Source organism: Bos mutus, chromosome 13, assembly GCF_027580195.1.
Source record: "Bos mutus isolate GX-2022 chromosome 13, NWIPB_WYAK_1.1, whole genome shotgun sequence".
NCBI classification, from domain to species: Eukaryota; Metazoa; Chordata; class Mammalia; order Artiodactyla; family Bovidae; genus Bos; species Bos mutus.
This window is the reverse complement of record NC_091629.1, coordinates 31,479,745-31,507,102: the sequence shown is the minus strand read 5'-3', so window position 1 is coordinate 31,507,102 and position 27,358 is coordinate 31,479,745. Positions and strand designations below refer to the sequence as shown.

The 27,358-nt window shown below is 40.9% G+C and overlaps 1 protein-coding gene and 1 long non-coding RNA gene across 3 annotated transcripts; one reads left to right on the top strand and one right to left on the bottom strand.

Moving 5' to 3' along the window:
• PRNP (prion protein (Kanno blood group)) lies at nt 1-20,338 on the bottom strand. 2 transcript variants are annotated; one of them, XM_005906534.3, is made up of 3 exons: nt 20,231-20,338; nt 17,698-17,795; nt 1-4,105 (listed from the first exon to the last, which is right to left on the bottom strand). In XM_005906534.3, exon 3 carries the CDS (start codon nt 4,093-4,095, stop codon nt 3,301-3,303), a length of 795 nt encoding a protein of 264 aa, XP_005906596.1. In that variant the 5' UTR covers nt 4,096-4,105; nt 17,698-17,795; nt 20,231-20,338; the 3' UTR covers nt 1-3,300. The 2 variants fall into 2 exon arrangements, with proteins under 2 accessions (XP_005906596.1, XP_014337218.1); XM_014481732.2 differs by having other exon boundaries at nt 20,116-20,297.
• On the top strand, nt 19,410-27,203 carry LOC138990414 (uncharacterized). The gene is made up of 3 exons (XR_011466506.1): nt 19,410-20,294; nt 25,062-25,133; nt 26,761-27,203. It is a non-coding gene; the product is annotated as an uncharacterized lncRNA (long non-coding RNA).
• Nucleotides 27,204-27,358: the final 155 nt, after the last annotated feature.

Here is a 27,358-nt window from a genome sequence, read left to right as displayed (position 1 = left end):
CTCCTTTTAGCTCCTGTTTAATTTTAGTCAGATATTAAATATTTATAAACTTTTAACACAAAACAAGTACATGCAAAGTTACAAATATAGAAAATATAAGCACATGCGTATTTCAAATATCACTCTGGATTCTTATACAAAACTATTCAGTGCACACTGTAAGGCTAAGGACAACACGGAAAAGTTTCCTTTAAGTATTCAGTATTGGGTTGGCCAAAACGTGCCTTTAGTGTTTAAATAAAAATAAAAGACACATTTGCACCAAGAACTTTACTGAACAACATAGTCACTACCTTCTGCCATTTTTCAGGCAACTTCATAATTCTGTGTTCACAAAACTTTTTATCTTTTTGTGCAAAGAAGTTTTCCAGATGCACTTTACAATCTTCCAGGGAATGGAAATTTTTTTCATGATGGTAATTCTGTAGACTGAAATAAATGGAAATCCAAAGATGCAATGTCTGAATACAGCAGGTGAATCAGAACCTCTCAGCCATGCTGGGTCATCAAAGAAATGTAGTCTTGTGTTATCCAGATGGAAGATTATATGTTTTCTATTGACTAATTCTGGATGCTTTTCATTGAGTGCTGCTTTCAGTTGGTCTAATTAGGAGCGGTACTTGTTGGAATTGATTTTTTGGTTTTCCAGAAGAATCCCATAATAGAGGATTACTTTCCAATCCCACCATACACACATCTTCTTTGGATGAAGCCTGGCCTTTGGTGGTGCTGGTTCATTTTGCTCACCCCACAGTCTTTTCCATTCTACGTTATTGTATAGTATCCACTGTTCATCAAAATCTGTTTTTAAAAACAAAAGTGTTTTCATTCATTTCAGTAGAGAACTGCATGTGCAAATATGGTCAAGGTTGTGTGTGTTTTTTTTTTTTTTTTTTGCTTAATTTATGTGGAACTCAAAGTTATTAACATAACTGAGATGGTGCAAATGGGTTTCAAGGTTCTATTTGGATATTTTGAGTATGTCAGCTATCTCCCACGTGGTATAACATTGATTGTTCTCAATATCTCAATTTGATCACTATCAACTTCAACTGGTATACCCGACTGTGGAGCATCATCCAGTAAGAAATCTCCAGCACAAAACTTCACAAACTACTTTGACAAGCTTGATCAGTTGCAGCACCTTCTCCATACACTGCACAAATACATTTTCGCATTTTGGTTGTGTTACCTTTCTTGAAATAATACAGCATGATATGCTGAAAATTTTGCTTCTTTTCTTCCATCTTCAATAGTAAAACGGCTATACAAAAATTCACCAATTTTGGTAAGTTGTTTTTTTTTCAAATGCATGCTGATACAAGAGCTGTCACATACAATCTAACAAAATTGTTTCGAATGAAGTTAAAGACAGCCATCTTACAGAAAAAAACCCTAATGAACCTTTTAGCCAACCCAGCATTTATTGTTGTTATTGTTTAGTAGCTCAAGTCTTGTCTGACTCTTTGCAACCCTATGCATGGACTGCACCCTGCCAGGCTCCTCTGCCCATGGGATTCTCCTGGCAAGAATACTGGAGTGGGTTGCCATTTCCTCCTCCAGGGGATTTACATGACCTAGGGATTAAACCCACATCTCCTTAGTACCTTACAAAAAGTACCTTACAAAAACAGGTAATGCATTAGATAGTTCAGATGTTAATTGCTCTAACAGAAATTCTTAAGTCTGTCATATGCAATATATGTATTTTTACATAGGATACCACAAAGTGCAAGCCAGTAATAACAGTGCAGAATAATAGTGTCTATCTGCTAGGTGACAATACTGAACAACCCAGGAAATAATTTTACCTTCTTAAATAATCGTAATAGAATTTCTTTTTCCACTCTGAATGTATCAGATTTCTATTGTCTCTAATTTATTTCTTTAAATGCCTCCCTGTTGATTCAAAAGTTAATTTTACAGAAACCAAGGACCTAATTTTGTTTTTTGACAATTATGAGATAGCAATAAAGAAATGCACATATTTCTTTTCTTTGTACACTATTCTCTTCATCACATAACCTATATTTGTTATAATCTTACCAGTTCAATACTAGCACTGGTTAAGGAAAAGATTCAATCAAATGAGTATGGAGTTTTTATATCTGCATTCTCTATGTTAAAATCTGGGTTCAGCTCAGTTCAGTCACTCAGTCATGTCCAACTCTGCGACACCACGGACTGCAGGACGCCAGGACTCCCTGTCGATTGCCAACTCCTGGAGTTTACTCAAGCTCATGTCCATTGAGTCCATGATGCCATCCAGCCATCTCATCCTCTGTTGTCCCCTTCTCCTCCTGCCTTCAGTCTTTCCCAGCATCCCTCCTGCCTTCAGTTCTTCCCATCAGGTGGCCAAAGTATTGGAGTTTCAGCTTCAGCATCAGTCCTTCCAATGAATATTTAGGACTGATCTCCTTTAGGATGGACTAATTTGATCTCCTTGCAGTCCAAGGGACTCTCAAGTTTTCTCCAACACTAGAGTTCAAAAGCATCAATTCTTCAGCACTCAGCTTTCTTTACAGTCCAACTCTCACATCTCTAAACAATGTCAAAATCATCCTGGGTTCCAGATAAACAACAGATTTGCTCTCAGTGTCTAGAAGGTAGTTTAATTAAATTAAGGTAACTTAATTATCTATACTTTGTTACTAAAGAAAGGAATACCACTTGAAGGTGCTTTAAACATACAAAATGGAAGGCTGCCACCAAGGGCACCTCTCCCACATGTTGGAATTTTTTAGTCTCAGAAGCCTTTCGTATTATGTTCATTCCTTGTGAAAATGTCCTCTGCCCATAAGTCAAAGGTTGCATGAATATCCATTCTTGATGCAATAGCTGGCTCTGTTACCTGCAAATGTAACCTGCAAAATGCAGAATATCCTTTATAGTTCTCTGCAGACACAGGACACAAGCTCTCAACCAGGTGGACCCTGGGTCTATGAACTAAGGATTTCCGGTTTGTTTTTTTGAATGAATATTATGTGGCCTCCTTCCAGACTTGGCAGAAATGCTATTCCAAAAGGGAAATGTAGTCACGTGTTCTTGAAACAAATGAGAAAATTGCTACAAAATCACTGCTAAGATGGGGCATTAGCATACTGAGCTAACGGGACTTGAATAAACAGCATCTCATGTCTGCTCTTCATTTCCCAGTGCTATAAGCGCCAAGGGTATTAGCATACAGGTAACAAAGAGAGAAGCAAGAAATGAGACACCACCACTACGGGGCTGCAGGTAGATACTCCCTCTCCCAACCTGGTAAAGATTAAGAAGATAATGAAAACAGGAAGGTTGCCCCTATCCTACTATGAGAAAAATGAGGAAAGAGATGAGGAGGATCACAGGAGGGGAAGAGAAGAGGATCACACTTGCCCCTCGTTGGTAATAAGCCTGGGATTCTCTCTGGTACTGGGTGATGCACATTTGCTCCACCACTCGCTCCATCATCTTGATGTCAGTTTCGGTGAAGTTCTCCCCCTTGGTGGTGGTGGTGACTGTGTGTTCCTTGACTGTGATGTTGACACAGTCATGCACAAAGTTGTTCTGGTTACTATACTGATCCACTGGCCTGTAGTACACTTGGTTGGGGTAACGGTGCATGTTTTCACGATAGTAACGGTCCTCATAGTCACTGCCAAAATGTATAAGAGGCCTGCTCATGGCACTTCCCAGCATGTAGCCACCAAGGCCCCCTACCACTGCTCCAGCTGCAGCAGCTCCTGCCACATGCTTCATGTTGGTTTTTGGCTTACTGGGTTTGTTCCATTGACCGTGGGTACCACCTTGACCCCAGCCTCCACCACCATGTGGCTGTCCCCAGCCACCACCATGGGGCTGACCCCAGCCACCTCCATGAGGTTGGCCCCAGCCACCTCCATGAGGCTGGCCCCAGCCACCTCCATGGGGCTGACCCCAGCCACCCCCTCCCTGAGGTGGATAACGGTTGCCTCCAGGACTGCCCTGTCCCGGGTATCGGCTCCCCCCAGTGTTCCATCCTCCTCCAGGTTTTGGTCGCTTCTTGCAGAGGCCCACGTCACTCCACATGGCCACAAAGAGAACCAGGATCCAACTGCCTATGTGGCTTTTCACCATGATGACTTATCTGCAAAATAAAGAGGGTGTCAGCATCATATGCCCATGTAAAAATCACTTAAAGTCTGTAGCATAATGACTGCATAGCAGTGGCATCAGCTATAAACATTCTAGGTCATAAATATTCTTCACATTCCATACATCTCACGAAAGTAATTATAGGTAAAGTGTTAACACAACTCTTCCTTCTCTAAGGACAAAGTTGACCTTAAAATAATTCCTGGCTCTGTTTCCTAGTAACTTGATAAATGTAGAATGCCAGCAACATTGCTTATGATAAAAATAACCTCTGATTGGTACACTGTATCATAAATTGGAAGAAACTATAAACATCTGGTAGGTTTACCATAGCTTTGAACTTCTTTAAAGTAGTGATTCTTGCAACTGGGCTTGTTCTTGTGGGGACCCTAGAAGCTCTGCCTATTGGGTTGTTATAAGGGATATTAGTTCCTGGAACCTTCTGAACCCTGGCATGGGCCCTATGGAAGTGATTCTAATGTCCAGTTGGGAAGACCCCAAGGTAGGTGCTGAGATCATTAAATACTTTTCTGAATAGCTGGTTCATGTCCTCTTTCCTCATGTGAGAATGTAAGCAGGGAATGAGCCTCTTTTGTTTGCTGCTATCTTCTTAGTGGGCCAGGGCAGAGCCTGGCACAGAGAAGGTACACAATAGATATCTGTTAAATGAAGGAATTATCATCTTCTGAACATATAAATCCCAACAAGAATTTTCTCAAAGGAATTCTCAATACAATAACTTTTGGAAACAGGAAACAGGCAAGATTTTGCAAACACACCTATAAAGTAATTTTTCTTTCTATAGACAGACAATGGGGCTATTCAAAAAGGGGTAAGAAAGGCTGTGTTCATAGTATTTGCAGTTACTCACTCACTGAATGAGTCTTAGTTCAGCATTTAATGGTTCATAAGTGACTTATTTTCTCTTAATTTTTGGTACAAAAGACACATATCTTACATGTAAGGGCAAGCACAGTTTGGGAACAAAGTATCCTGCATGATAACCTATGAACCTTTGTGAATGTACATTCATCAAATTATAGATGAATGAATTGAAGATTCAGATCTTTCAGAATGAATATCTCACTTACCCTGGGTGGTTCCAAGGGCAGAAATTAAAGATGCACAGTAGAATGATCATTAAACACTTTCTACTGTACCCCACATCAAACTACATGTTCCAAAATACCATTTGCCATAAAACCAAAAATGGCATATGTTGTAATGCTGACATTAGTCATCCCCAGCACTGGGACATCTTCAAATAAAAGTGGCACCAAATATTATAAAATTATTTTTCATGACCTTCAGAACTAAAGACTAACTTGGATAATATTCAGAGGAAGGATGACTAAACAATGAATTAACATCCCATTTATGTTTCTACTATCATTATTAAAATGCCTGGGTATAAATAAAAATATATTTGAAAGTTATAAGGCCAGTTAAACTGCTCAGACTATGTCTACTAGAATTTTTGGAGTCTGTTTTGGGTAAAGGCCAGAGGAACAGGGTCCTGGGATATGCCAAATGGCCTCATTCTTGCACCTGGTCTTTTGCAGGCCTGCTTCCCTGATCTCTCCATTTGCTCATGGGGCTCAGATCTTGGCTTCCATGCTGCTCACAATTCTGCTCAAACACCTCAGGGAATTGAACATGAGAACTTTCTGGAAGGCTTGGTGTTTGACATGGAAGATGAAAGACTAGAAGAATTGAGGTGGCACCCAGATTTCTGGATTGGACAATTCTGTGGACAGAAGACGGAAGGTGGAGCAAGACCATAGGAAGACAAATGAGGAGTGTCTCTTTGACAATGCCATTATCAAGCTACACGTGGGACAAGAGATACCAGTCAGTCTGGTAAGCTTGGTGAGTCTGGAGGTGAGGAATGACCATGGACTGGAGATACAGGCAATAGGACATAAGGCCACGGGCATATGTTGCTGATCATTACTTTAAAATTGAATATTAGAATAAAGTTGGATGATTGTAAACTATATTAAGACAAAATCATTTTAAAATCAGTTGAGAACACAAAAGCAACACTTAATTATGAAAATCATAAAAAATTTTTTTGAAGTAGAGAATCATTTCTAAAAATAAGAAGAACTCAAAACTTAATGAGACCTTGGAGAATTTTCTTTCTGTTTGTGACAAAATAAAGAAGATCTTGTATTATTTAATCCAAAATCTCTCACTGTACAAATTATGCTACAAAGATTAGCAAATTCAAGAAACATATCTGTGATTACAGTAAAAGTACTAGGAATGCACATTAGGTTTCTGAATGTCTGGCTGTGTTATAACACTTCATATAAGATGTTCTCAGAGAATAGTCAAGTTGCTGCCTAATCCTTTAGCACATCAAGATACTAAGTATTTGATAATAGTCAATACCTACCTTTATTTTGGGGGCTCCAATATCACTACAGATGGTGATTGCAGCCATGAAATTAAAAGACGCTTACTCCTTGGAAGGAAAGTTATGACCAACCTAGATTTTGAACTGTTATGTTGGAGAAGACTCTTGAGAGTCCCTTGGACTGCAGGGAGATCCAACCAGTCCATCCTAAAGGAGATCAGTCCTGAATATTCATTGGAAGGACTGATGCTGAAGCTGAAACTCCAACACTTTGGCCACCTGATGTGAAGAACTCACTGGAAAAGACCCTGATGCTGGGAAAGATTGAGGGCAGGAGAAGGGGATGACAGAGGATGAGATGACTGGATGGCATCACTGACTCAATGGACATGAGTTTGAGTAAGCTCTGGGAGTTGGTGATGGACAGGGAAGCCTGGCATGCTGCAGTCCATGGGGGCCACAAAGAGTGGGACACAACAGAGCGACTGAACTGAACTGAATACCTATCACTAAGAAAAATACTCTTAGCAGACTAGGAATAGGAGGAAACCTGCTTAACTTAATAAAGATTATATAACAGAAATGGTAAACATAATTAATAGATAATTTTTGAATGCAGTCCCTTTATGATCAGAAACAAAACAAGGACGTCCCCTGTCACAGGACTGGAGATCCTTCCAGTGCCATTATTGTTATTTTAGTTGCTAGGTTGTGTCCGACTCTTTTGTGACCCCATGGACTGTAGTTCTCCAGGCTCCTCTGTCCATTAGATTCCCCAGGCAAGAACAATGGAGTGGGTGGCCATTTCCTTCTCAAAGGGATCTTCCTGACCCAGGAATCAAACCTGGATCTCCTCATTGATAGGTGGATTCTTTAACATTGAGCCACTTGGGAAGCCCTCTTCCAATGCCATATGCAAGGACAAAGACTGGTGCAATAACTGTAAGAAAAGAGCTCCAGCTGTCATTATTTGGAATTAATGTGATCATATACATAGAAAATTCCACACACTTGGCAGAGGTAACAGGAAACTCAACTAGAGTTCAGCAAGGCTATGGATTGGTTTTAAAAAATCAACAGCATTTCTCTATATCAGCAATAATTGACTAGAAAAAAATTAATAAATAAGACAGTAATAATTTCAACTCATACTGTAAAGTGGGCTTCCCTGATAGCTCAGTTGGTAAAGAAACCACCTACAATGCAGGAGACCCCAGTTTGATTCCTGGGTCAGGAAGATCCACTGGAGAAGGGATAAGCTACCCACTCCAGTATTTTTGGGCTTCCCTTGTGGCTCACCTGGTAAAGAATCTGCCTGCAATGTGGGAGACCTGGGTTTGATCCCTGGGTTGGGAAGATGCCCTGGAGCAAGGAAAGGCTACCCACTCCAGTATTCTGGCCTAGAGAATTCCATGGACTGTATAGTCCATGGGGTCACAAAGAGTCAGATACAACTTTCACTTTCACTTTCATACTGTAAAGTATCTAGGATTGACTTAATTCAAGAGAAAGTAAGACTAGGGGAAAAAGAAATTGAACACTACTAAAGAACAAAGAAGATGATCTGTAAAAATGGAAAAGTCTCAGTGGAACCACCTAGTATTATAAAGATGTCAATTTCCTACAAATGAACTTATAATATGAATAATAATGACAATCAAAATTGTAGCTGGATTTTTTGAGGAATTCAATAAAGGATGAAGAAATGTCCACAAATAACAAACTCAACCTTAAAAAGGAAATGAGGTGAGAACCTACCGTTATCAAACATTAAATCCTAGTATAAAGTCATAGTAATAAATATGGTAACAACCTAGAAATGAACATATAGATCAAAGGAAGCAGAATAACAAGTTCAGAGATAAAGCCACATACATTGACTTTAGTCCAAACTGGATAAATGATAAATTGACAAAACAAATCAATGAGAAAGGAAAGTTTATTTAGCAGAGACTTCTGGGACATTGAAGGAAAATAAAAATTGGAGCTTAATGCTACATGCAAAAGCAGGCTCTAAATGGATTAGAGACCTAACTGTGAAAGTTAAAAGTTTTATGAATTAAAAAACTGTGTGGGGATTCCTAGAGATGTTTTGCAAGACTGATGGCCCAAGACTCATTGCCTCTCCCTCTCTATTCTGCCTTTTTCCTTTATTTCCTCACTTCCCCTCATTTCTGTTCTATAAAGAACCTGGCATCCAGAACCCAAGAAGATGGTTATTTTGAGATGTTAGTCTGCCATCTGACCGAGAACGGTCAGCCAGCTTACTGAATAAAATCACATTCTTTCCCTCAACATCTCATCTCTGATTCACTGGCCTGTTGTTCACTCAGTAGAGCAAGCCTGGATTCGGTAACAAATTTGACTTGCTGCTTGTGTTTAGCCAGCTCCGTTAGGGAATATTAGGGCAAGGCTCCAGCAGCTGCTGGGACCATTTGTGCTGAGGATCTCTCCTTCAAGATTCCCTGAAGTGGTATCAGTGGTCCCAGGGCCTGGCAGTTGAAGCAAAGAATCAACAAACTTCTACAAGTTGACAGACCCAATTTCATAGCATTAGTTATCTTCATTCGATAGCTGGCTCATTTGTTTGTGGTTTTGTGTGCCCTTTTCTATTACGAGTTGACAAACTTGATTTTGTAGGGTAAGTTGCTCTGCACACTGAGAACATATTCCCCTCTAAATTTGGGCTTTTCCTTTACAGGACTAGTCAATTTGGTTGGGGTACCCTGTTGGAGATGGGAATTGTTGTTGGACTCTACCTGAGTTGGAACCAGTTTATTGGGGAACTAGTTCTTGTGTGCTTGTTTTGTGCTATGTCATTTCAGTCGTGTCCTACTCTTCGTGACCTCATGAACTGTAGCCTGTCAGTCTCCTCTGACCATGGGATTCTCCAGGCAAGAATAATGAGTATACTGGAGTAAAAGAATACTGGAGTCTATCCAAGGGCATGGCAGTATTCTTGCCTGGAGAATGCCATGGACAGAGGAGCATGGTGGGACACAGTCCAAACAGCTGCAAAGAGTCAGACACAACTGAAGCGGCTTAGCAAGCATGCGTCCAGAGGGAGGGCACAGAACAAGCACACAGTTGGGATTAGTTCATTTGTTTTGTAGGGTAAATTTATTTACCTGAGCTGGAAACTGGTTCATCTATGTATTGGTACTGGAATTTGTGTCATTTATGTTGGAATTTGCCTATTTTTGTGTGTGTTTTGGTGCTATGAAACTTATAAAAATGGGAAATATTTCATCTATCCTGAAGAAAAGCTTTGGGGGACATATATTAGATATGTTAAGATCAGAAGAGCAATGGGCCTAAATGGCTCACAATTACACACTCTTGCAATTAGAAGTGTTTTGCAAAGGAGAGGAACACTCTTATATAAGTGAAGAGGCCTGGGGACTCCCCTGGACTTGAGGCATCTGATTCTAATTTCCCTACGGGAGCCCTGGGTAACTTTGACAGTGGAGAGCTTCAGCTTCAGCTTGGGAAGCACCCCTGTGAAGGAAAACTCCATTTATAAAGCATTTTGGACAAAGGTCACAGGTCTAATGAAACTGGGAAGTCATGTTAATGTGACTCTCTAGCTGGCTAGATTTTGGTTTATTCCGGATACTTTGGTAACATATAGACATCTGATACTAATTGCTTGAGCTAAAAGGAGAAGTACTTCCTTTAAGGTCTCCACTCTCCTCACACTCCCTCATCCCTTTCTCCTTAAACCCTCTGCAAACAGACTAATAGCTATGGAACTCTAGCTAGGGTTATTCTCTGGGGTGTTCTGAAGGCCTAATAGCCCACTGTGCCCCGGTAGCTGCCTCCCAAGCAGGTCAGGGCTCTCCTTACCTCCTTCTCCCTTAGGCTGAGTACCAGGCCAATTAATATTGTGAGGGCATGGGTCAGGCACTTAAAAGCCATTAAGGTGCCTGTCGCTTGAAGTCTCTTGTGACAGGCTAAGTGGGTAACAGAATGGACCAGGCTATTAGAGCATCTGACTCTGAAGGAAGAAACAGACAGAACAGGCTCCATCTTGAAAGCAGGACTCCATGTTGGGCTGGACTGTGGACTTTGAGCTATATGCCCAGTATCTATGGAAATGACATACTAACTGGAAAACCAGACCCCCCCCCCCAGATGGAAGAGCCCCAGGGCTCATACCTAGACTCTCAGTAGCCTAAAAGAATACCCTAATTATCTGTGTCACTGAATAGAATCATAAATTCTATTATGCTTATTGGGGTATGACCACAGGCCTATTGATAATTGTCCACTGTTAACTACCTAGGCTTAAGGCATATGAATCACAGGTTAACTTTGATTGTATCTTTCTTTTCCTTTGTTCAGACTAGTTTCAGGGAATTCGGGGAGGTGGGTTTGGGCACGTACACTTAGGATATATAAGGTTTTCACAAAAACTGGTCGGGGTCCTTGGCTAAGAGGAGACTCTGCCTTAGGCCCGCAGGTGTAATAAACTGCACTCCACTATCTGCATTGTCCTTCTGAGTGAGTTTGTTTCCCGGAACTTGTGGCTACAACAACTCCAGCAAGACAGCTTCTGTGCACTGTGAAGCACACATTGGTTCAAGCAAAACACTGACCCATTCGCCCTGGCCACGATCTTCCTGGTAGGACTATGAGGCGGATTCCTCAGCCTGTCTTTCTTATCTTCACCTCGTTCCCCCCTCAGTCCAGACTGGTTTACAGGAGCCTAAATTGTTGCCTCTGTGTCTTCCCAAGAGCTAAGCTAAATGAGGAAAGATAAAACTTTCCAACATAGGTAAATGGGTATGTCAATCCTTCAGTATCACTCAAAAAAGAAAAACAAAACTGTGTTTTACAAATGTAGTCTTTACAGCACCACAAGTGTGGTTCCAAAAATAATCCAAATCCCATAAATCCTTTTACTACTCCCCAGACCTTCCCTGGTTATCTTAAGAGGCCTGTAAGTATTAAAAGGGAACCAAAGTCATTTTTGGAAAAACTTGCCTGTATCTATGAGATGCAAATGTCTTTGAGATGCAAATGTCCTCTCAGGAACCCTCATTATGCTGTCTTTTTAAAATGCAAATTTTAGAGAAGGTAAAGTAATTTATAAGTTGGGTTGGCCAAGATAATGAGAATTCCTAAGTGCTTTTTCTGCAAATATTTAGCTATCTAGCCAAGTGAGCTTGACTTATTCCATCTATGAGAAATCCAATTTTAATTCAACCTCGTATGTAAACTGATGGGTTTTACATTGCCTGACTCAGGACTGAAATCTTGAAATAAGAACTGAGGCCTCTCTGTTTGTGTGTTTGTATGTATCTTTGTCTTTGGATAATATTGCTGCAGTTGATTTATAAAAGAGCTCTATTTAATTGGTTTAAATAAAAGTAAGTGCTTACAAACCAAACAATTCTAAATACAATTAAGCTAAATGAGCTCCAGGTTCACGTGAACTGGGAAATATTTAATATTAAATTATATTTGGTATTTATGGTTGTTGATACAATTTGTCAGCAAGGAAAGGGACTTGATGTGAATAAACTGTTAAGCAAAGAAAATGCAAATGAAGATAAAAGCTTTGAGTGAACTTTCAGAAATAATTATATTTTAGGATATCTCCAGATATTCAACAACTTGAAAGTTAAAATTGTGCTAAAATAAATTAAGTGATGGAAAATTCGTGAAACATGGACCCTGAAAAAGTGTTTTGTACATGATCAGGACTAAGTTTAAAAAATTTTAATTGACTAAATGAATCTTGAAAGTAACCTGGTACAAAACAAATTTGGCTTTCCTCTCCTTTGATAACAGATTATTTCTACCTTTTAAATAATCTGTTCTATATTTGCTTTTGAAATCTTTTATTGTCATTTTGGCTAAGTAAATAACTATTGTTTCACAGTGACCTATGATCCTGTTGTGTTTTAAAACATTTTTTCTTAATGCTCTTTTGACAAGACTTCCCAAATCAAGTTACAATAAAGTTCCTTTGATCTTTAGCTAACTTTGGGGTGCTTCAAAGGGCCCCTGAGACACACCAAAGGGAGATATTAAACTAATTAGATTCACTTGGTATGTTAAACTACATGGCAAGTGTTGTCCAATGAATAATATATCTTAAATTATATGATAAATGATACTGATATTCTAGAGATTATATGGAGTTCCTAAAAATGTGATATGTCCTGGTAGAATATTATCAGTCATGATTCTACTTCTACTACCTGAAACTGTTGTATGTCACAGCAGTAACCAGGTTACTTTGTCAATTGCATCATAATCAGATTTAAAGTGCCTTCTTAAGTCTTTGGTCATTATGGACAGTTATGGTTTCACTCTGTTGCCTCTGTAAAAATGTCTCCTCTTTAAGAAGATTTATAAAAAGGACTTTTGGATAAATCCAAGTTTCTGACTTTTAGACCATAATGCTGAACTAGTAACACATTGAAGAATTCTAATGGGAAACCTGATGGCTTCATAAAGCTGTTAACAAAAAGGATTAGTTACATAGGACTGAGTGAACTGAACTTGTTATAATTTTTATGGTTTCTATCTAAAAATAACTGGTTTAAATCTGTTTTTCAGGTGTAAGGAAAACTTCCTTAACCTCTGACTTACAGTAACTTGGTAAATTATATCCTTTGTAAGCAAAAGTAAAACTTAAATCTTCTTCTATCTGGTTGATCCTGCCAGTAGCATATGCTTGTCTCAAAGATTAAGCTATGGCATGGCTGGTACAATGAAACTGAAGATAGATCATTAAATCAGTTATGGCTCCTTTGGTCACTAGATTATTCCAACTGGACTACAACTAGTTATACTAATCATTGCTTTACTTTATTCTTTGTTTTTAGATTGTGCTTTGTACACCCCTGTTGCACTATGTCATTATCAGTGTTACTAGCTGCATTACTTATATCCTGACTAATTTATAAGATAGTTGTCTCTTGCAGTAACCAATGTGTAATCAGGCCTCCAACAAAACTTCTACAGATAAACATCTTGAGAAAATAGATCACATTTATAACATAAAATAATTATAATAGTGTGATTCTAGGTATGGGAAGAAGCAACAATGGAAAATGTCTCCTGGATGACAATTAGAATCCAGAGAATCTTTAATTATTCATGGGGGTCTAATCCAAAATTTAGCACCTAGAGTGGTACATCAAGAAGTTTTGCCTGATCTGGGATGAACCTCACAGCACCGTGAAGCAAAGTTTGACCATGAAATGTCTCCCAAATATTGGTCAAATTCCTGACCAAGGGAAGACCTGAGAAATGGAATTAACAATTGACGCCCTCTAATGTGAGCTGGTGAACCCCAAGTCAACTCAGGAAGGAGAAAACTCAGGAAGGAGAATACCTGCCATCCAGCAGTCATCAGATTGCACCCACTCCCTATGGTGAACCTTGAGGAAACTCTTGAGAATACAGGATCACAGGCCCCAGACAGCTGAATTACACATCAAGGAAATAATTTTAATGAACCCCGACGCTTGCATCTTCCCATACACAGAAAAGTGCAAAATTTCTTAACTTGAGAAACCCTCCTGGGTTTGAAGTCCAATATTTCTAAGTTGACAAGTATAAAGTAGACACTTTCCAAGGAGGAACAAAAAGAAAACAAATCTCAATATTTGGAACACTGGCATCAAAGGCAGACACTCCCAGAAAGATTCATCTGACAAACAGAAAGATCACTGTCCCCTTTTCCTACAAGATTGTCAAATGGACCTTGACAGTGGGGAACTGTTGCTGAGAAGAACCAATTCTGACTCCATATTGGAACTGTTTCTTTGACTTGCTTTTTGTTGCTGTTGTTGTTACAATCATATATAATGGCCTGCCTCAGAAAACCCAGTCCCTCTCTCTAACTGTTGGACTGAAGTGCCTTTGTTCAGCTTACAGGGAGATAATTTGACACTTCACACCTGTGAATGGTTGCAGGCAAGAAGAGATTAACACATCCCTTCCACAGGGTGGCCTTTCTGGAAATGTCTTGCAGGACGTGGGCCTTTTTTACTTTACTTCCACCCCACTTCTCCCTCTCTATTCTGCCTTTATTTCCTCATCTTCCTGCCATCTCTGTTCTATAAAAGAACCTGGCATCTAGACACTGATACTTGTTTTAAGACATTAGTCTGCCATTTTCTCTGGCAGCCAGCTTTCTAAGTAGTCATATTCCTTGCCTCATAAAAAAAAAAAAAGAAAGAAAGAAAAATCTGTGTGGGAGGGATTACTTTTCTATTCAATTATAAAAACTGATATTGAATTCATTCAATTAAATAAATATTTATGGAACAGCTAGTATGTACCAGTTTTTAAATAGAAAACTTGACCATATATCATAAAAGAAATGGAGAACAAAGATACTGTACAATAACTATTGATTACTTAACAAATATTTATTACATGTCCTCTAATATTACTGTTCTGTGGCTGAGGACACAGTGGTAAGATATTTAGTTTGTGGGTTTGAGGACTACAGGGAGATACGTGTCTGGAGCCTGAAACAGTGCAAAGCCATTAAAGTGGCTTAGGAGAATCACATCACAGATTTTTTTTCTTTTTTTTTAAAGTTCACCCTTACTGCTGTGTTAAAGAGAAAAATTTGAGGGATAAGAAAGGAAATGGTGAGACCACTTAGAAAATGATTAAAGGAAGATGGTGGTGTAACCTGGGACTGTGACAAAGCAGCACGGAGCTGTGAAAAATGGGAAGTATTTTGTAGAAAAAAACGATTACGCTGATAGAGTGGATGGGAGAGTGAGAGTTGAGCAGGTTTGTGGCTTTTGGAACTAGGTAGATGGTGGTGATGCCACCTAATGAAAACAAGAAAACTGATGGAGGGCCAGGCTTGTGAGAAAAAATAAAGCTATAGTTTGGATATATTAACTTTGCTATATCTATGAGCCATTCAAGTGAGAGTATCAATTTAGGCAATTGTTATAAGAATCTGGAACTCTTACTCAGTAGAGATAAACATTTGGGCAGTTCACCTGAGATGTAGTATTAAGAGCCACAGGGAGTGAAGGGCTCACACTCTTAGCTACCCAACCTTTAGCAATGGGTGCCAAAATCCAAAAGTAAATACCACCAAGTTGATTTTGATATTTTAGTGAAAGAATACACTGTGACAATAAGGATTATTTTAGGAATACAAGAATGGCTCAAAATCATGAAATCAATTAACCTATTAGTAGGCTAAGGAGAAAAAAAAAAAGATTCTCTGATGTTGCAAAGTTTTCAATTAAAATCAAAGTTCTCACTTAAACTCAGGAATCAGTGCTTTCCTGACTTTTTAAGTTTAAGATGTTGAAAAAATTTCTATAGAACTAGAAGTAATACACATTCCACACCCTATCTTAACAGAAAGAGGAAAAGCATTCTCATGAATGAGATTAACAAGACAAGAATGTAAGTGATTGCTGCTATTTTAGACCGCTATGGAGAAAGCCAGGTATGATTTTTCTATCTGGAAAATCCAGGACAATCATTCAAAAATGCCCTCAAATAAATCAATGAGCTTATTTATTAGGGTGGCAGTTTTTGAACTCAACATATAGAAAAGAGTGAATACTCCAATTAGTTGTAATTATTAGAAGATTTAGTGTGAAAAAAAAAAATTCCACTCATTAATGGCAACAAAAAATTCAAACTAAGATTTAACCTAATAATAAATAGTAGAACTTAGACGAAAAAAGCTGGAAGACTGGAAAGAAAAGAAAGACAGGCAAGGTTTATGGTTGGGAAAATCAAGATCGAAGATTTTGAAAGATACCAATTCAACTCCAATTAATCATTAAGTCAATACAATTTCAGTCCTAATTCAAAGAGGATTTTAAAGAATATAATGATACTCAAAATTAAGAAGACTGAAGAAATTACTGAACAGGAAGAACATCTAAGGTACACTTGGCCTGCCAAGTATCAGAATGGATTGGAAAACTATAATAAATACGATCTCGTGGCATTAGTGCATAAGCACAAAGGCAGAGCGATGGAACGAGAGAGAAGGAACAACAACAACAAAATCCATATATTGTCCCATTCATCTTATTCCCTTTTATACATGGGGATTGAGAATCAGAGCTGGTAGGAACTTATGTCCAGTGGTCATGTGCCAGGGGCCACACTTTTGATACTCAAAATATGTTATACCCTTGAGACTTATTTAAATTGGAAACTGGCACCAAACAGTCCCTCTACCCATCCTTGCCCTGGGGAAATTTCCAATTTTTCATAAGCTAAGTGGAACTCATTTGTCATATTTTCATCTTTTGAGGTCACTGTCCCTTAACAAGAGTCTAATGCAAACTATACAAAAATCTACAAACCATTTTGAGGTGGAGGTTTTTCTACTGACACTGAGGCCTAGCCCTGGACTGAAATGGGCAAACGGTCCCCAGTCTAGTCCATCCTCAGAGTGATGTGAAGAGCTTTAAGAAAAGCAACATAGCTAGAGTCTGCATCAGGCCAACAGCCTGGGAGTATCTAGTGATGAGATTTAGGAACCTATAATAAGGCTTCCCACGGAACTGCACTCCTAGCCAATCTTCGGAGCTTGGTCTCGGGAAGAAAACATTTAACATAATGTTTTGCATAAAAGGGAACACCTCCCTTGACATGATCACACAATATTAGAACAGCAATAAGCAGAACACGGTTAGGAGAAAAAGGATGAACAAACTGAGAAAAAATTCTCCCAACTGTAAGAACTGCTAAACATACTATTCACTCAAAGATGATTGTGCTGTAGCCATCACAGCTTTAGACACAGTCAGGTTTTGAATGCTTCATATGCAGCAGTTCACAGTTGATAAACTGGCTGCCTTGGAAAAGGAAATAAGATCTAAAAAGGGAGAATGGAATAGGTAAATTAAAACTAAAGCTTAGAAAAACTGTTACCTCATAAACCTTTTGTCTGTTGATAGTCACCTTCAGTGTTGATTTGGTGCAGAAATGTTAGGTAATTGCTTTTATTATACTATTTTTTAAATGGCTGCTTCTTACATAACTCAGAATGATTCCAGAGAAAGCTATGTCCCTTTCCCTACAAAATCAAGATGCTTTTACAAGAAAGAGTGATATAATAGGTGTGGGTTACATATATAGATTCCAGTGGCCTCCAGAGCAAGGATTTGTGATCCCAGCCTTTCAGTCCCTTATCTTCTGTGAAACAGTTGGGCACTTTCAACCATCACAAGACCAAAGAGATTCTGCAGGGTACCTACATCTGCTGTGATTCAGCTCAAGTTGGATTTGTGTCTCTGGGAAGACAGATGCTTCGGCTTGGTTGAAACTGTTCAGTTTTCAAATATATTCAGAAGTCCTTAAAAAAAAAAAGAAAAAACTATAATTGATAAATCTAAGAACGGATTATTTAACAGAATAACAGTATATAAATTATTAAACCACTAATGAATCTACTCAAGGAAAAAATATGATAGTATTTTTAAAAAAGAGATGATGCTAACTTAAAAAAAGCAGCAAACGTGACACTGAACTCTCCTCCCATACACAGAAAACTGTGGATTCATTTTTCATTCAGATTTTCCACAAACGCATCCATGTCTGAGTAATCTTACTTTGACCTGTCAGTTTTTTCCTGTATATCACAGAGAGGCTCTAAAATTATGACTCGTGATGGTTACACAATGTTCCTTTCAGTTAAAGTGCTATGATTTTCTTAGCTGCTGCCCTGCTATTTTATTAATACATTTAGGTTGTCTCTGGACTGGATCTAATTTTAGATCATTCTGAGTTCTGTGGGTGAATGCAGCTTTTCTTCTTCTTTCCTGGTTTCTTTCATTACAGGTAAGTTCCCAGGAGTGGGGTTTTAGGGGGTTGGCTTAAAGGATCACCTGACTGTTTTTCACAAATTTCATACAGATTCACAATGTCCCCCAGTGCAGTGTGACTAGGAAAAGAATAAAAGTATACACACTAAAGGTCAGTTTTACACAGTTAATCTTGGCAAACTCCTGAAGTAGGTATAATTTCCTCTATTTTATGAATGTCCAAAAGGAGGATGAGGAAATTAGGTCCCAAATTGTAAAATTAGTTGCAGAGCCATATTTCTAACTCCAAAGCCTTGCCACCTCACATACTGAATATGCAAATTTCTAGGTAACTTTCCAGAAGTGGTTGCTGTTACTGTTGTTTTTACTAGTAGTTGTAAATCCAGACTTGCTTTGATTTGTATTTTATTTCATAAATGATTGTTCATTTCACCATTTATCTTTTTATAATCTTGATATTTTCCTTTCACAAGTATGAAAAATTTGCATCAGATACAAATCATATACAAATCACATCCTAACTCTGTTTTTTTCCTTTTCTGATTCTTTTTCATTGTTAGAGCACCTCAATGTTTCCGTAGGAAAACTGTTCCTTTTCATAGGTTAATTTTCAAATCTGAGAGAGCTGTTCATTTTCCAGAGGTCTGACATTTTTATACAATTTTCTGTTCCTATTTTTCTCTGACAACTTGTGAAAAGTTTTAATCCTATTCTATGTGGTATCTTTTGTAAGGAAAGGTAACACTTCAAAGGTTCAGCATTCGGGGAACTGCTTAATAAAACGTGATTGCTCTTAAGTACAAGAAAATAACCCGGCCATGAGATAAGGATAACCATGATCAGGGAGGTGAAACTGCTTTGTTGTTAAGAATCTGGAGACGAGGAAACTGAAAAAAAGATGGTGAGGGTGGTGGGCTTATGATTTTAAAAAATCTATCTGCTACATATGGTACCAAAAGAAAAAAAAAAAAAAAAAAACAACGAAAAAGGACAGCAAGTTTAATAATCAAACGTGTGAGGGGGGGAAAAAAAAAAAATCAAGCGTGAAGGTGCCACCCTTACTGGCAGATGAGGGTGGTTCTCTGAGAGGCGCCTGATCCCCTCCCCTCAGTCTCCTGACGGCCGAGTTCCCTCCTTCTGGAGGATCAGTCGAGACAGGGAAAATTTCGCTTTGCTTTTGGGTCCACCACATCAGAGCTCCCAGCAAACATTGCTCCCGGTACCTGGATTTCTCTGGCCTGGAGATAGCGCCGGGTCGCCCATGACTCCCCGCGCCGAGGCTGAAGGCCAGGCCACGCACGCCCGCCAGAGCCGATCCCCGGGGGGTTGCCAGAGACCCACCCGCTGCGGCTACCCAGGTACCTCCCAGCCGCGTGATGGCAGGCAGGGCCGCCTCTCGGGAGGAGTTCGGCAGCAGCGGCTGGGGGCCCACGGACGCTCCGGCACTCCTCACCGCCGAGGTCGGGCCCCGTTGGGCGCCCGTTTCTTCCCCACCACCCCCACCCCCAATTCCGCGACTCCTCTGGGCTTCGGGAGGGCCCAGATCCCGGGGCCTCGCCCTTGTTCTTCTGAGCTCCCCAGCGGTTCCTCGGACCTGCGGCCCCTCTACCGGTGCGATTCGCCCATCCCACTCCCGCAGTGAACGAGCGTGGGAGGGGGGCTAGATTCCTACACACCACCCACATACCTCGGGAGGGGGACCAGCCAGCCGCGGCCCCCGCCCACATTCCGAGTAAATGGAGCTCTCCTAACCAGGAGGGTAAAACCGAGCGGCGGCTGGCAAAAACCAACGAGCAAGCTCAACAGGCCCGACGTTCCCCGCGCCCGCCGCAAGCCCCCAGCCCTACTCACGGTCAAGGTCTGCCTCCCACCAATCCGATTCGGCTGGGTGCCCTGGGGCCTCGTCCGCAAGACCCAGGGTTGGGCGTCCTCCGCTGGGAGTTTAAAGGACTACGCGGCTATTTACCTGCTTCTGCGAGAGAGAAGACGCTCTCAGCTCTGCGGCTGTCAGCGACTGGCAACTAGGGCGGGTGAGTCGCCGGGCGGAGGAGGAGGGGCAGGGGCGGGGAGGCGACGGCGCGCGCGCGCACGCTCAGGCACATCCGCTGCCGGCGCCCGGGGTTTACTGGCAGACCCAGGAATCTAAGTCCCTGGGAAAAACGAGTTGAGACTAGCTTAAACGCTAGCATCAGCTGATACCGCTTCCCCGGCTCATCACTCCCTGAAATTGCTTGTTGACGATAAAAATCATCTTTAAAGGGAAAATCGGCCAAAGCCCCAGCTTCTCGTTACGTAATGGAGAAAATGAAAGATTAGGGAATGAGAAAGCAATTTCTGGAACTTTGGTAACCAGAAATTTCTAAAAGGGACAAAAATTCTATTGCCCTGGATTGAGCCCAATGTTTGTGAATTTTCAGATTAAAATTTGAGGCCTAGAAAGTATATTAGCCATCACCTGCCGTCATTTACTCAGTTCCTGCTCATTATCTACAAAATAAATGATTTAGATTATGATATTCATAAATGAGGGAAATGCGCTCCATTTAACAAGTCCATTCTGCACATTACCTGAGGTTTCTTGTATAAAACATGGTGTGTACTTGATCATTATTACTGCCAAAATTTTATGTAGGTGTTTGTCTCATGTGAAGGATGGCAAGTGATAGAAGACATGTGTTAGGGTTAGAGGGATCATACATATTATTACCCAAATTTGGGCACTTTTGAGAGTACCAATATTAATTATGCCAGGGCAATGGGTATAAACCTGGGAAAAATGAAATATCTAGTCCCCTTGTTATGGGCAAGAGGCTCCACTAAGCTTGCAAGGAAAGAGGTTTAAAAATATTGAGACACCCATTAGGGTAAATATCTCAGGGTGGATCTCTCAAATAGGATGGGGACAAGTGAGGGAGGGGAGAGGCCAGGAGAATTGTGTAGAATGAGGTGATGAATACATGAATGTGGATGGGGGCCTGAAAGTTCTGCTGGGAAGGAGAAATGAGAGGTCTATAAAACATGACGATGGGATGATGATTCAGTAGCAGAAATGGATTGTGGCCAGCTAGAAATGAGTATTAGGCAGCAATGCCAGGGCTGTTTTCTATCCAGTCAGTCTTACATAATGATTAAGTTAACACTACTTTTAGAGCCTTACCTTCTTTCCTCAGAGATTGTTTATTGTGAGGCACATTATGGGCAGTGAAGCATCTCTTTGAGTCTTGAGCTGGGTGGAGCTGGGAGTGAGTGATCAGATCAGGCTGGGCAAGGGACTGACTTTCCCCTGCTAGGAGGGGCAATGTACAGCTCCTTTAGAAGATGCCAAAACTCAGCCTTTTTTCCTCAAAAGAATCCAATGTCAACTGGCTGAATGATTTCCTTCCCTCCCCCAACCAAGAAAATGCTCAAAAGGCAATATAGTTCGTGAGGGTTTGAGGGAACGAAATGACATTACCTTTTGTCCTATTCTGGCTATTGTTGCCATGTAGCAACTACTCCAAAACTTAGTGGTTTAAAGAAACCACCATTTTATTATGCCCATGAATTGTGTAGGCCAAAGAGTTGGACAGGCACAATGGGGACTTGACTCTGCCCCATGACATCTGAGGCTTGACGTGATAGCTAGGAGTTGGAATTAGTTCAGTCACTTACATGGCTGGCACCTGGGCTGGGAGGACTTGAAAATCAGGTGTACTCATTGAAGTGCCTTCACGTGACTTCCCCACGTGGCCTGGCTTCCTCCCAGCATAGTAGTCTCAAGTTTGATGAGCTTCTTACCTGGCTTAAGAAGTCCCAAGAGGACCCAAGTGTGAGACTGTCAGTAAACAACATGGAAGCTGCATTGCCGCTTCTCACATAGTCTCAAAAGTCACATAATATCACATAACATCACTTTCACTATATGCTATTGACCAAAGTAGCCATATGCCCATGCAGATTCAAGGGCAGGAATCATGGACCCCATCTCTCAATGGGAAGAGTATCAAAGAATTTCTGGCCATTTTTGAAAACTGCCATTATGGGGTTGTAGATTCTTAGGGGCTTTCACTAGCCTCATGAACAACATCACGTTGGTCAGCCCACAGGAGAAACCTTTTGCAAATGGCCCTACATCATTCCTCATCTTAGTCTCTACCATCACCACAACTACTATATCCCATTATATATAAGGAAGGCTACATTCTGAACTGAATGACAAGCATGTTTGGGGGTTTGTCCTCTGGAGCCTGGCTGTGCTGAGGTTATGGCACCATGAAGACATTCTTTGAAAGTCTCCCTTCACATCTCCTGTGTCCTGGCTCAATTGAAGTTACCTGTCAACATCACATAGATCCTCCTCAGCAAATGTGGAGAAGCTAACGAAGTAAACTCTATGTTTCTCTTATTTTCAAAAGAAGAAATATTTTGTTCAGCAAATAATTTATAGAGAACCTAGTGTGAATTAGATAGTTATAGTTTCTGACATTAGACAACAAAGGGAATACAGGAAGCCACATAGAAAGTGACCAGGTCATGTAGGGCCTAACAGCCAATGACCAGGTCTTTAGATTTTAATTAAATGTGATAGGAAGCCCTTGAAGATTTAAGCAGGGTGGTGACCTGACCTGATTTCAAAGACCATTCTGATTGTTGTGTGGGGCCTGAGGGGCAATGATGGGACTTGGTGGTAGAGGATGTATTCGGAAATGGTGAGAAATGGAGGAAGACCAAGTTTTAGACGCAACCATTTTTAGAGAAGTTTCTTCCATTTGGGGTATGTTGAATTTTAATGTAATCTCCAGATTGGGAGGGTTGGTGCTGAAGATGTGCATTTAGAAATTGTCAGTAAGAATCTGCCTGCATTACAGTAGACCCGGGTTTGATCCCTTGGTCGGGAAGATCCCCTGGAAAAGGAAATGGCAACCAGTATTCTTGCCTGGGAAATCCCATGGACAGAGGGGTCTGGGGTTGCAAAGAGTTGGACTGAGGTGACTAAACCACCACCAGTATTTAGATGATTTTCAAAGTTGTGGGCTTAGATGATAACATCAAGAAAGAAAGTGTAGCCAGAGGAAAGAAGAGGAATCAGGACTGAATGGTAAGAAACAGACAGTTTTAGATCATGGTGCTTAGCTTTCAGTGTGCATCACCTGGGGTCTGGATAAAACACAGATTCCTGGGCCCACCCTCAGTTCAATTCAGTTCAGTCGCTCAGTCGTGTCCGACTCTGCGACCCCATGGACTGCAGCACCCCAGGCCTCCCTGTCCATCACCAACTCCTGGAGTTTACCCATTGAGTCGGTGATGCCATCCAACCATCTTATCCTCAGTCGTCCCCTTCTCCTCTTGCCCTCAATCTTTCCCAGCATCAGGGTCTTTTCCAATGAGTCAGCTCTTCACGTCAGGTGGCCAAAGTATTGGAGTTTCAGCTTCAACATCAGTCCTTCCAATGAACACCCAGGACTGATCTCCTTTAGGATGGACTGGTTGGGCCCACCTTAGAGATTCTGATTTAGTAATTCTGGGATGAAGTCCAAGAATCTGCATTTCTCCTGGGTTCCTAGATGTTGCTGATCTGCTGAGTCACACTTTGAATTAGAGAAAGAGAAGATAGCAAGACAGACTGAAAAGTGACAGCCAGTGAAGTAGGAGGATATCGAGAGTGTGAGAGAGGAGGTGCCTTTCAAGAAGGCAGGAGTCAGCTATAGAGAGACCAAATAGAATGGAGGTGGGAAAGAGCTCACTGGATTTGGTGACGTGGAGGTCGTTACTGGGGCCTTGAAGGGATTAGTTTCAAGAGAGTGATAAGAATAGACAGAGTAAATTGATGAAGAAATGGAAGGTGAGGGAGTAGAGACAATTCTTCTGAGAAGTTTTGTCCTGGGAGGAACAGAGAAATAGGTATTAGCTGGAGGAGAGTATGGGTGTAATGGAGAGTATTTTAAACTTTCTCTAATAATGAGGGTCCTCTTTAGGATGGGCCCATTCATTGAGGGTATTCATGTCCTCAAAGACCTCATTCCTCCCCCTTTCTCCCCTCTGACTTTCTCAGTTCAGCAATTTAAGCTATTGCATCAGAAATTACATTTTTTCTAAGGATGAATGATTGTGAATTTAAAGAGAAACCATCATGGTGCAGATGTATTACAGGCGGCTATATCTCTCCATTCTTTAAACACATAAAATGATTCCTTAGTGGCTAGACTCCAGAGTCTGGGGTTCAGACTGTGTGAAAAAGCCCAGACCATGTTTCTGACAACCTCTCTCCCTGAATCCCCGCTGGGATTCAGTCCTGCGAGGCCAGTTGCTCCTTCTTTAATTGCCTTGGCTGAAGCTCTGCTCAAGCAGTTTCCTCACCCCGAATTCCTTCACACCCCTCTCTTCTGTGAAGCTGTCCATATTTCCCCAACAAAACTCAACTGTCTTCCTCCTGCTCCAGCAGCAACTGGCTGGTATCATCCAGCACCATTTTAAGCTGTTCTGTCCGTATTTAACTAGGTTATAAATTGCTTGGGAGGAGAGCCTCAGGACCTTGCAAATGAGAGTCTACCAGGAGAATCAGTTAAACAATGTCCTGAGTGTGGTTACCTATCCCATGTCCTCATCTTGCTGTGCCTATTTCCCCCTTGGTTCCCACAGAATTTGTCCTTTTCTCTTTCTGTCTAGCCATGTGTGAAGTTCCCAGCTATGCAAAACAAAGTTTAGTGTCACCCTGAACCTTTGCCACACTTGGGCTCTTCACTTAATTTCTTCCTGGTCCCAGATTTTCGAAACAAACTGTCTGATTTTTGTCATCATTTCTTTGTTTCTCAACCCAGGTTTGGCTTCTGATTTGCTCTGTTTTGGACTCAGGAGACTTTGTGTTTCCACTGGCAGTTCCTGCACCATTGGTAATCTTTCTTATCACTGGTTAAAATGATTCTAACACTCAAACCCAATGTGTGTGTGTGTGTGTGTGTGTGTGTGTCTAGGAGTGGTGGTGGTTTCCCTGCCACGAGCAATTTTCCAACATTATTGCAAGTCCTACAATTCAACTCAATTCTGACACTATCTACCCAGAGATAGTATCAGATCCTACAGGTTAAGGATTTAGTCTCATAAGATAGCCCCTCTTCCTGACTCAGATGCCAGTTGTAAGTTCAGGCTGTCATCTGTGCTTCTGACTGATCTGCTATAGACTGGAGGTTCCAATGACTCCTTCCTTTCCTGTGATTAACTTGCTAGAGTGGCTCATCAGTTCAGTTCAGTTCAGTCGCTCAGTCATGTCTGACTCTTTGCAACCCCATGAACCGCAGCATGCCAGGCCTCCCTGTCCATCACCAACTCCTGGAGTCCACCCAAACCTATGTCCATTGAGTCGGTGATACCATCCAACTATCTCATCCTCTGTCGTCCCCTTTTCCTCTTGCCCACAGTCTTTCCCAGCATCAGGGTCTTTTCCAATGAGTCAGGTCTCCACATCAGGTGGCCAAAGTATTGGAGTTTCAGCTTTAACATCAGTCCTTCCAACGAACACCCAGGACTGATCTCCTTTAGGATGGACTGGTTGGATCTCCTTGCAGTCCAAGGGACTCTCAAGAGTCTTCTCCAACACCACAGTTCAAAAGCATCAATTTTTTGGTGCTCAGCTTTCTTTATAGTCCAACTCTCACATCCATACATGACCACTGGAAAAACCATAGCCTTGACTAGACGGACCTTTGTTGACAAAGTGATGTCTCTGCTTTTTAATATGCTGCCTATAGAACTCATAAAAACACATTTTTGTGAGTTCTATAGCTCACTAGATCACTGTTTTATTATAAAAAGTTGTAATTCAGAAACAGTCAGATGAAGAGATGCATGGAGCAAGGGATGAGGGACCGTGTGGAGTGTCCATGTGACTGAGTCTCTATGCTCACAACTGGGATGCTCCAAAGCCATCCTTTGGGGGTTTTATGGAGGATTCATTACATAAAGTTGATTGATTAAATTATTGGTGGTTGGTAATTGATTCAACTTCTAGTATCTCACCCCTCCCCAAAAGTCATGGGCTAGAACTTAAGTTCCATCTGTCAATTCTGCCAGGTTGTCCCCCCTGGCAACTGGCAATTAGCCACCCATCCTTAGGTGCTTTCCAGAAGTCATTGTGGTGATTGTGGTTCAGTCGCTAAATAGTGTCCACCTCTTTGTGACCCCTATGGACTGTAGCCTGCCAGGCTTCTCTGTCTATGGGATTTCCCAGGCAAGAATACTGGAGTGGGTTTCCATTTCCTTCTCCAGGGGATATGACCTGGGGAACAAACCCAGGACTCCTGCATTACAGGTGGTCTCCTGCATTGCAAGCAGATTGTTTGCCAACTGAGTCACCAGGGAAGCTGAAAAGTGATTATACTAACATAAATTCAGTAGTTGTGGAAAGGGACTTGCATTAATAACAAGACACCTTTATGGCTCTGAAGTGATTTTAGGAACTGAGGGAAGAGACCCAGTATTATAACAAAAGATACTCACATTGTTCTTGCTCTTATTGCTCAGGAAATCCTGCAGATTTTGGGAGCTGTGAATCAAGAGCAGTGGATGACTAAATATATATGAGAAATGTATTGTGATCTTCTGGATGACTGTTGTAAAGCACAGTGTCACATTGGTGAACAGTAAGCTGCTACCCTACTTGGTGGATATACCTGCTTTCTTTTTACATAGCTCCACAATTAATCAGAGTAATTCAAGTTGTTACAACTGGAGGAAGGGGTGCTACATGAGAAGAGGTTTGTTTCCTCATGCTCTAGGAAACCCACATAAATACTAATACATGAAGTGGGTAAAAGCTTTATCATATGCCTCAGTACTTGATGGGACTAATATCAACCACTATCCTCTCTTTGCTTTAGAATCTCTCTAATATTCTTAGTTTTTCTGTCCAGGTTAATTATATAATTCTGTTGAATTCCAAGAAACCTGTAGTTGGAATTTTTATTGGAATGGCATTGTATTTAGAAATAAATATGTGCAAGATTGACATCTTTATGTACTGTGGACTGAATGTTTGTGTCCCTCCCGAATTTACTCATTGAACCCTTATCCCCAGTATGAAAATGGGACCTTTGGGAATGATTAGATCGTGAGGGTAGAA

Bases quoted from the DNA above. Each gene is read 5' to 3' on its own strand.
- PRNP (XM_005906534.3), bottom strand. From the start codon at position 4,095: ATGGTGAAAAGCCACATAGGCAGTTGGATCCTGGTTCTCTTTGTGGCC.